Genomic DNA, 9,436 nt, shown 5'->3' on the forward strand with positions numbered 1-9,436 from the left:
TCAAGAAAACCCTCTTCAAATAATTTCCAATAAAAAAAGGGGAACCAGTCAGATAATCACACTAACTCATAGACATCCAGAATGCATTACCTACAATAATCTCAAAAGTACATGGCCAGATAGAAAACCATCACCAACTCAAATATAGAAATAACATAGCATTGACAATTTAAAAAAAATATTTTCTCTGCATGCAAATACAAATTATACATGAGGGATTGTAACATGTTGATTCAATGAAGGGATTCCATTAAACTGGTCATATTGTCAACAATGCAGAACGATGCATCATTCAGAAGCATACATCTATTTTCCATAAAATATAGGCCTAAGTTTGAATTTTCAAACTAGTTTTCATTGGCAAGACAGATACATCGTTTTTATAAAAAGCAATTACCTTTGCACATGAAAGCACAGAATCCTACTCATTACTTCACGTGTTTAACCTACGTCACTTTTGTTTTTAGCCGATTTTGCCTTCGGCCAGAACCGAGCACCTGGCTCACGCGGTAATGTCTACAGCTTTTTTGTATTTTAGCTTATCCTAATTATTTTCCTAACCTTAACCTAAATATCACAACCTACTTTAATGCTGCGTAAATTATTCTAAACCAGCCCGGCCCAAATCAAATGCAATCAACGCTAATACGGGCATGAATAGAATTCCCTCAATCCCAAAACAGTTTCTAAACGACATACTGTACCGTCTTTTATACAGCCTTATTACAACTGATTCGTTCAAAAAAAAGTTGATATCCTATGCACTGGCCAACCATTAAACAAATCTCTTTGAAACAGGGCGGGAGAAGGGTGTGGCTTTTATGAAGGTCACGTGTCCATTTCGCGCGAAAATGTGTTGCATGTTCAGGTCATAGCGACTTTGAGCAAGCCTTCATATATACCTCGGTGGCTCAAACTGCTGAGTTTACATTTATTTATCGTTTGGCCAGGCGCCTTTCCTGACCAGAAGAGAATTGTGTGGTTCTAGATTGACATCATTATGTCTCAGGCGCGGGTCACCGATTTCTACGTCAAGAGAAAGAAAGATGCTAGTGGGGCTGCGCATGGTGATGGCAATAAAACGCAAGTTGTGGACACTGTAACAAGTAAGCCATGCTCAAGATCAACTCGGTCGAAAAGCAAGAATGCGGCACCAACAACAAAGGTTATGATAAAGACTTCAAAATCAACATGTTCTGAAAACAGTGTACAAGATGAGTTTTGGAGGGTTATTGACGAGGCGACTTCGGTCGATAAGGTGGAGAGCGTGTCTGTTGTGTTGGCGAGGACCGACTCGGAAAAAGAAACACTTTTCTCTAGCCCTCGAACTCCCAAGAGGACCTTTACAGAAGCTGAATTCGATCTTGGATCAGCTGTATTTTCAACCACTGCTGAACATAGCACAGCAAAGAAGCGTTTTCGGATCGAGGCAAATAAACACGCCATCGCTGCAGGGACAAGTCCTGAGCCGGTTAAAGTTGTAAAGAAGTCGGTCAGGAAGAAATTGATTCTCGCCAAAGACGACGAACAGGTAATGTTGGCTTAATAATGGCGCATTTTCGTAGGCCGCCATGGCTCGTTGGCCAAAGCCTATGGAGTCATTTCATATTTATTTTTTAAGCTGCGTAAATGAAGGTCTGTGTGGTAAACACAGGCTTAGGAGATCTTGTAACTAACTACGTGTTGTTCTAAGACGATCATCAACTAAAGTCACTTTCATGTAGGCTAAGCAAAACAAGCACAGGCTTAAAAGGTAATGTTGGCTTATGACTTTAATATCAATCAGTTAACACATTTACAGCTTTTATTGCTATAATAACCTAGCAAGTCTGGTCCAGAATGGCTAGCTAGCTAGACACAACAAAAGACCTCACATAGACAATGTTTGGCTAAAGAATTTGAAGACAAATTGGGAAGGGGGCTGAATATTTATAAGTCACAACTGAATCCTTTTTTATTTATTTTTTTACCAGGCAACCCACCATCTGGCTAAAGATGTCCCGCAGGTACCCTATCCACTACCTGTTGATAAAGAATCAAAGAATTTAGTCAATCGCAGTGCCAACAATTCTCCAACGCGCAAACCACTTGTTAAGGGCAGCACAAAACCAAAAGAGGGGCACAAGGTACAGTATTGTTTGTGGCATATGCTTTCACCTTTGCTCTTCTGTTATGTCTGTTATGTCTACACACCTGGCCACAATTAAATTCTCTGTGAGAATGTTTCATTTTATCTAATCAAGTTACTCTTTAGTCATACCATAATGGACAGCATCCTCACAAATGTTTCAGTGGCATTGTCTTTCTACCACATCAGACTTTCTCCAAAGAGGATGTTGTGGCCCTCAAGTTCCGCCTTCAGAAGATCAAGGGCCAGACACGGAAAGCTGAGAACCTGCCCTCTACGGCCCCTGAGTCTACTGCTACTGCCCCAGACATGAAGACTAAGCTAGCCTGTGTCAAAGAGCTTGCTGCTAAGGCACAACACCGGAAGGAGGAGAGGTTGGCAGAGGCCAGATCTACTGAAGAAAATAATCGGCCACAAACCGAGGATGGGTGAGGATGAAACAAGTGTTTCAATTTTAGACATCCTTAAATTCAGCCAGGGTGGGTGAAGCTCAAAATAGTGATATTTAATGCAAATGGCAGAACTGCCACCTTTTTAGGGGTCTTTGTTGGGAAACGGTGTTATTTGAAGAGGCTTTTATAGTGGCTTTGATTATAACTAATCCTTTGTCCTGATCTGTAATATGCTCTTTTTCAGAGATAAGCTCCCAGCCTATCAGCGGTACCATACTCTTGCCCAGGATGTTCCCCCTGGCCTCACCCTGCCCTTCAAGTACAAACTGCTTGCTGGAATGTTCCGTAGCATGGACACCATAGTGGGAATGCTCTTCAACCGCTCAGAGACTGTTACCTTTGCCAAAGTGAAGCAGGGTGTCCAGGACATGATGCACAAGTATGGTGCAAACTATAATTATCTAATTGGATGATAAGTAGAAATCCATGGGAAGGAGCAGCAGAAATATTAATTACTTTTTATTTTATTTCACAGGTGTTTTGAGGAGACCCATGTGGGACAGATTAAGACAGTCTATCCTACTGCCTACCATTTCCGCCAGGAGAGAAACATTCCTACCTTCAGTGCTACAGTGAAGAAGTCTAGCTACCAGCTCACAGTGGAGCCTGTCATTGAAGCTGGTGAGGGGGAGGTCTCATGATGCTTTGTATTCTTTAACACAATGAGTGTATTTAAATAACTGTTGATATGACTTTCTCCTAATGTCTGTTTTTGTTCCTCAGATAAGAGCAAGGCAGTGCTGGCTGCTTCCCGCCTGTTAGAGAGGAGACGTATCTTCCATCAAAACCTAATCAGCATTGTGAAAGGGCATCACAAGGTAGGCACCATTTTATAAGATAATATTCTCTAACTGTATACTTTGAGTTGACCCGACTTGGTAACCAATATGTATATGTTGACTTTAGGCGTTCCTTGCCAAGTTGAATCCTCCTATTAGAGTCCCAGATGACAAGCTTACCCGCTGGCACCCTCGCTTCAATGTGGATGAGGTGCCCAATGTCCTGCCCGGTGAGCTGCCCCAGCCCCCACAGGGAGCTGAGAAGCTAACCACTGCCCAGGAGGTTCTGGACAAGGCCCGCTCCATGATGAACCCTAAGGTACTTACTGACTGGTCTGTCCTGCATTCTCCTCCACACATCCAACCCTTACACACACACACAACGCTGCTGTTTTGTCTACATAACATCAACTGTGACCAACACTAATCTAATCAAACACTAATCTAATCAAATTTTATTAGTCACGTGCTGAATACAACCGTGAAATGCTTTCTTACGAGCCCCTAACCAACAGTGCAGTTAAAAATAAAATTAAAAATACGGATAAGAGAAAAGTAACAAGTAATTAACGAGCAACAGTAAAAAAAATATATATATATAGGGGAGGTGCCAGTACAGAGTCAATGTGCGGGGGGGCACCGGTTAGTTGAGGTAGTATGTACATGTAGGTAGAGCTATTAAAGTGACTATGCATAGATGACAGAGACTGGCAGTGGTGTGGAGGGGGGACAATGCAAATAGTCTGGGTAGCCATTTGATTAGATGTTCAATAGTCTAATGGTGGGGGTAGAAGCTGTTTAGAAGCCTCTTGGACCTAGACATGGCGCTCCGGTACCGCTTGCTGTGCAGTAGCGGAGAGGACAGTCTGACTAGGGTGGCTGGAGTCTTTGACAATTTTTAGGGCCTTTCACTGACACCGCCTGGTATAGAGGTCCTGGATGGCAGGAAGCGTGGCCCCAGTGATGTACTGGGCCGTTCACACTACCCTCTGTAGTGCCTTGCGGTCGGAGGCCGAGCAGTTGTCGCTATCCACTTTATATTTGTAAAACGTCATACTGGAATGGCATATTCATCACTTATATGGTATATCCTATTGTGTACTCCTACTTTATTTTATTGCACTGTTGCGGGAGCTTGCAAGTAAGCATTTCGCTGCATGTTTTATACTTTCTGCGTACGTGCTGAATAAACCTTGATTTGATTGGGCTTTAGTTTAAAGGGCATTCAATTGCATTGTTTGGTATTAACCATTTTGCTGTTTGCAGATGGAGAAAGCACTGGCCAACATGGCTCTGAAGACTGCAGAGATGGTCTGTGTAAAAGAGCAAGAGCCTGTTCCACAAACTCCTGTGGCTCCTGCTGAAACTCACAGTGCCCTCAAAGGGGTGTCTCAGTCCCTGCTGGAGAGGGTAGGTCACCCTGCTGTTTCACAAGTGATAAAATGTGTTTACGTAGTGCATTGAGGACTGGGACTGACACCTCTTTTGTTATAGATCCGAGCAAAGGAGGCTCAGAAGCTCCAAGCTGCCATGACCCGGAACCCTCAGCAGGAGGAGCGCCTTGTGATGATGTCACGGCTGGGAGAGCTGGCTCGGATCCTGCGTAACGTCTTTGTGGCAGAGAAGAAACCAGCACTGATCATGGAGGTGGCCTGTAACCGGATGGTCTCTAGTTACCGCTCTGCCCTGAGCACAGGTGAGCTATCTGAAGAAATGCCTGATATGAAATCCTATATATTTTTTTACTTTTAAAAAATCCCTTGGTTTTCATTGTCGTAGTTCTGACATTGACTGACATATTTTTAGGTGATATGGAGCTGCACCTTCGTCTGCTGGCAGAACTGACTCCTGACTGGCTTACAATTCACACAATTAGAAAGGACTTCTATCTCAAGTTGATCAAGACCATGGACCTGAATGTGGTACTGGAGAAACTGAAGCAGAAGACCAAAGAGGAAGAAAGGCTTTGAAACTGCTATGATTTTCAAAGTGTAATTTGAGTAGACATATTGGCCTTTGGGTATATAATGCCATTTGTGACTTAAGTCTTTTAGTGATTGGACAATGCAGGGATGGTTTGTTTACCTTTTTTAAAGCAAGTTAAACTACTTTTACCAATTCAATAAGCTTGCATTTTTTTTGTTCAATAATTTACTCATTTTGTGGGTGGTTTTACAGTTGTGGGAGACTTTCTGGTGGATTAGGTAGTAATTCTACTGACACCGGTGTCCTATTTTTGTAATAAAAGCTTTCTAGTTCAGACAGACTTAATATACATTTACATTTAGTCATTTAGCAGACGCTCTTACCCTGTTTAATCCTTGTTAAGGTGTATTACATACACACTAGCATTGGAGTAAATAGATTTTAACCCTTGACAAACTGCCTTTAGTTTTTGCTTGCACACAGATTTCCATCAAGCAGGTTCTTGTTCTATGTAGTGCACAATGAACCAGCCATGGTGAACTAAGTATATTGACAAAATTACTGCCTCATACAATTGCACCATACAGTAATTAATTACCAAAAGGCACCATTTAGACATTGATACTTAATGCATATATATTAGGGCTAGCACACAACTGACAGTTATGGAGGAAGACTAATGAAAGCATAAAAGCAAAACAGCACATTGGGTACACTTAAGATCTATTATATTGACAAGATGGCTGACTGCTCTAACAATGGAAATGTCCTCTGATTGAAGCCAGATACGTGTGCATAACTAAGTTGTTTTTCTCAGTTGTAATGCCACATTTTATTTAACCCTTATTTTGTGTTCGTAGCCAATGTACCTATTCTCATTTACAGCTGTTACAAGGGAAATATTGAGCCAATTGGAAGCTGGGGATTAGGTGTTTATTTAACTAGGCAAGTCAGTTAAGAACAAATTCTTATTTTCAATGACGGCCTAGGAACAGTGGGTTAACTGCCTTGTTCAGGGGCAGAACGACAGATTTGTACCTTGTCAGCTCGTATGTGGGCCAGATTGGGAATTTAGCCAGGACACAGGTTAATACCCCTACTCTCATGATAAGTGCCATGGGTTCTTCAGTGACGAGTCAGGACACCTGTTTAACATCCCATGCGAAAGACTGCACCCTACACAAGGGCAATGTCCCCAATCACTGCCCTGGAACTTTAGGATATTTTTTAAGATCAGAGGAAAGAGTGCCTTCTACTGGTATTCCAACAACACTTCCAGCAGCATCTGGTCATCCAACCAGGACCAACCCTGCATAGCTTCAGCGGGACGCTGGGTGGTATGCTGCTGGCACTTCCTTTTGGATTTTATTTTTACAACTAATCTACACATTGTAGAGGGCGGTATTTTGAACCAACGTAAGAATAAGTAGCTTTGTTGAATTACGTGAGCCTTCTTTGATGACAGAGTTCCATACAAAGGGCTCATCTCATGTGGACTGGTTTTGGCAAGAGTAAATCCTCTCGATTCGCCTCTTTCTATGGTACACTTCCTGCTTTCGCCAGTTCACGCATTATGCCGTCATTGACTTGAATATGGACGCCCATTCTATTTATATGGCGGCACATGCAGTCAGGAGCGGAGGAGATGAGAAAACACACAAAAAAACTAAAAGAAAATGGTAGTTGCTGCTATTCAAACTGTTATTACAGTGACCGTGGTCATTTGGCTGGCCAAATAGTCTTCCAAAATTCCATGACCATCACAGCCATACTATGTACACTTAGAAAGTTAATGCCATTTGCTTTATAGTGCATAGGTAAACTTTCCAAAGCATGCCTATGTAAAAATGGTCTCCATTACAGTTGAGTGGAATATTTTGAATTGTTTTGACCTCAATACTGCACCAGGGAGAAGAGGGTATTTGGCTTCAGCTTTTCAACCCCGTTGAGCTCAATGACCACCATGCAGCCCATTACCTCTGTATTCTGTTTCTTCATGAGCTCACAGGCAGCATACAGGGTTCCTGACAAACAGTAGAGAAAGTTACTGAGTAATATGGAGGCATTATCATCGACACTGGCCTCGAAAACAAAGACGAGTAATGCCAATGAAACACTGTTCCCTTAGTTAAATCAATATATATTTTTATCTGTCATACTGTCCACTCATTTGTACAAAATACACCCAATGAACAGTGAAATGCCTTACCTCCAGTGGCTAGTAGATCATCGATGAGAAGCACTTTCTGTTCTGGAGCCACTGCATCCACCTGGATCTCAACCTCAGCCTGATAAAGAATATTAATTGAAAAGGAAAAAAAGAATAGTAGGTTCCAATCCATATGTACTTTTCAGAGGCTTGGAGCTGTGATATGAAAGGACAGAAAGGTGTAGGAGGTTATACAGCAGTCATCACCAGCCAATTTCACCTCTCCATACTCCAGTTTGTGTGCCACAGACAGTGTAGGCCCTGGGAGCTTTCCCTTCTTCCAGACCAGCACAAATCCCACTCCTAACCTCTGGGCTAGAAAGGATCCAAAGAGAAACCCCTGAGCATCCAGACCTACAGGACATAGATCACAATGTTAGAACAGTGACAATCCATGGTGTTGAAGGAAATATGTGGTTAAATGACAGCTGCAGTTGTAACATTCAATGAGCTCAGAATTGCCTAATTCCCAGACAGCAAACAAATTGGGAAGCTACATGGTGTCCTCAGTGACACATGCTCCAGTCCCATTGCCTCTCATGTTAATGTTCCACAGGAGCTGCATATGACTGGGTGACATGGGCTGCTTATATACAGGCAGCCCAATTCTGATATTTTTTCCCACCAATTGATTATTTCACATCAGATCTGATTGGTCAAATGACCAAATTGGGCTGCCTGTCGAAAACAGCCATGGGGACTCACCATCAATCAGTGCTACTTGGAAATGTCTGCCTCACGTTCCTCAAAAAGATCGATGACTGCCGTCAGTGCACCCGGGTTTTTGAGAATTGGACAGATGTCTCTGTGACAGACACAAACATATTCACATCTGTTGAAATAAATAATCTAACTAGCTATCCCTTGTAAAATATATATTCTATCGAGCCTGTAGCTAGCTACTACAAAATAGTATTACAGGAATGCATGTTCTTTAGAATAGAGAGCTAGCATTGCGAAGATGGCTAGCTAGGTAACTCAGCACATAAATGTAGCGCTAGCTAATCTTATTGCGGTAATCTATCATTCACTGCCTACCTGAAAACTATTCCTTTGCTTGGGAAATCAGGAAAATGTTTTGTGACATTCTAATTTAGCTTCTCTCGTGTGCACTGCCATTGCTAACTGTGCGTTAGCTTCCTGTCGACTCGTGTGTGGTGTGGACCTTGATGCAAAAAGTCAGATGCCTGGTGGTGTGACAAAATCCGGGTCGTCACTAGTTACCACAGCCACAAATCAGATGTTAAACCTAACCCTAACTACACTGCTAACCGTATGCTTAGCCGTAAATTAAGACCAAGAAGCTAATTTCATGATTTTTTACGATATAGTCCCTTGACCTTGTAGATGTGCTATCTAGTGGAAACCCCAAATCAGTGCTGTTCGTTGACTTCGACATATCGATTGGATTTCTACTAGATAGGACAGCCACAAAGTCAGAATTGGCTGCCTATATCGTAAAGGTTTGACAACAAAAATGTGCTTTTTGGTCGTAATTTAAGGTTAGACATACGGTTAGCAGTGTGGTTAAGGTTTAAAATAAAATGTTCAAAAGATACATTGTAGAAATAGGCTGGGTTTAGCCATAATTGTATTATTAATAATAACAATTCCTCTCATAATAGTGAGAGGAATGCCGAGGCATCACCCAAGTAGGTGCTTCACAGAGTGGAAGAGGAGAATTCCAGTGTCTATTTGACTCAGGCTGGTTCACAGACTTGCCCTGTACAAGATCAACAGCAAACTCCATCACCATCATTTACCATCCTCTGACCAGTTCCATCCTCTCAAACCATGAACTGACCCTCTCCATCTGCAGAGTATGCAGCATTCAAAGACTTGGCCTCTATTGGTTGACCTGTCATGATATATTGCTTGTTTATTTATGATGCGCTTTGAGATTTATATTATAAAAAACACTCAAAGTTTAATAAATTATTAT

The 9,436-nt window shown here is 42.0% G+C and overlaps 1 protein-coding gene and 1 pseudogene across 1 annotated transcript; one reads left to right on the forward strand and one right to left on the reverse strand.

Annotated features, from left to right (window-relative positions):
- The first annotated feature begins 838 nt into the window (after positions 1 to 838).
- LOC139575938 (DNA replication factor Cdt1-like) lies at positions 839 to 5,619 on the forward strand. Its single transcript, XM_071401421.1, has 10 exons — positions 839 to 1,531; positions 1,974 to 2,126; positions 2,318 to 2,556; positions 2,765 to 2,959; positions 3,056 to 3,201; positions 3,304 to 3,398; positions 3,487 to 3,678; positions 4,626 to 4,769; positions 4,854 to 5,055; positions 5,166 to 5,619. The coding sequence occupies exons 1-10, from the start codon at positions 1,001 to 1,003 to the stop codon at positions 5,327 to 5,329; spliced, it is 2,061 nt and encodes a 686-aa protein (XP_071257522.1). The 5' UTR covers positions 839 to 1,000; the 3' UTR covers positions 5,330 to 5,619.
- On the reverse strand, positions 1,755 to 9,434 carry LOC139575947 (adenine phosphoribosyltransferase-like; annotated as a pseudogene).
- Positions 9,435 to 9,436: the final 2 nt, after the last annotated feature.

This window comes from Salvelinus alpinus, chromosome 5, assembly GCF_045679555.1.
Source record: "Salvelinus alpinus chromosome 5, SLU_Salpinus.1, whole genome shotgun sequence".
In the NCBI taxonomy this organism is placed as follows: Eukaryota; Metazoa; Chordata; class Actinopteri; order Salmoniformes; family Salmonidae; genus Salvelinus; species Salvelinus alpinus.

What these genes read in the sequence shown, in the direction of transcription:
- LOC139575938 (XM_071401421.1), top strand. Translation starts at nt 1,001, where the DNA reads ATGTCTCAGGCGCGGGTCACCGATTTCTACGTCAAGAGAAAGAAAGAT. An exon ending in AACCAAAAGAGGGGCACAAG is followed by an intron (nt 2,127 to 2,317) that starts GTACAGTATTGT and finishes CTACCACATCAG; the next exon opens with ACTTTCTCCAAAGAGGATGT. An exon ending in GCTCCATGATGAACCCTAAG is followed by an intron (nt 3,679 to 4,625) that starts GTACTTACTGAC and finishes TGCTGTTTGCAG; the next exon opens with ATGGAGAAAGCACTGGCCAA.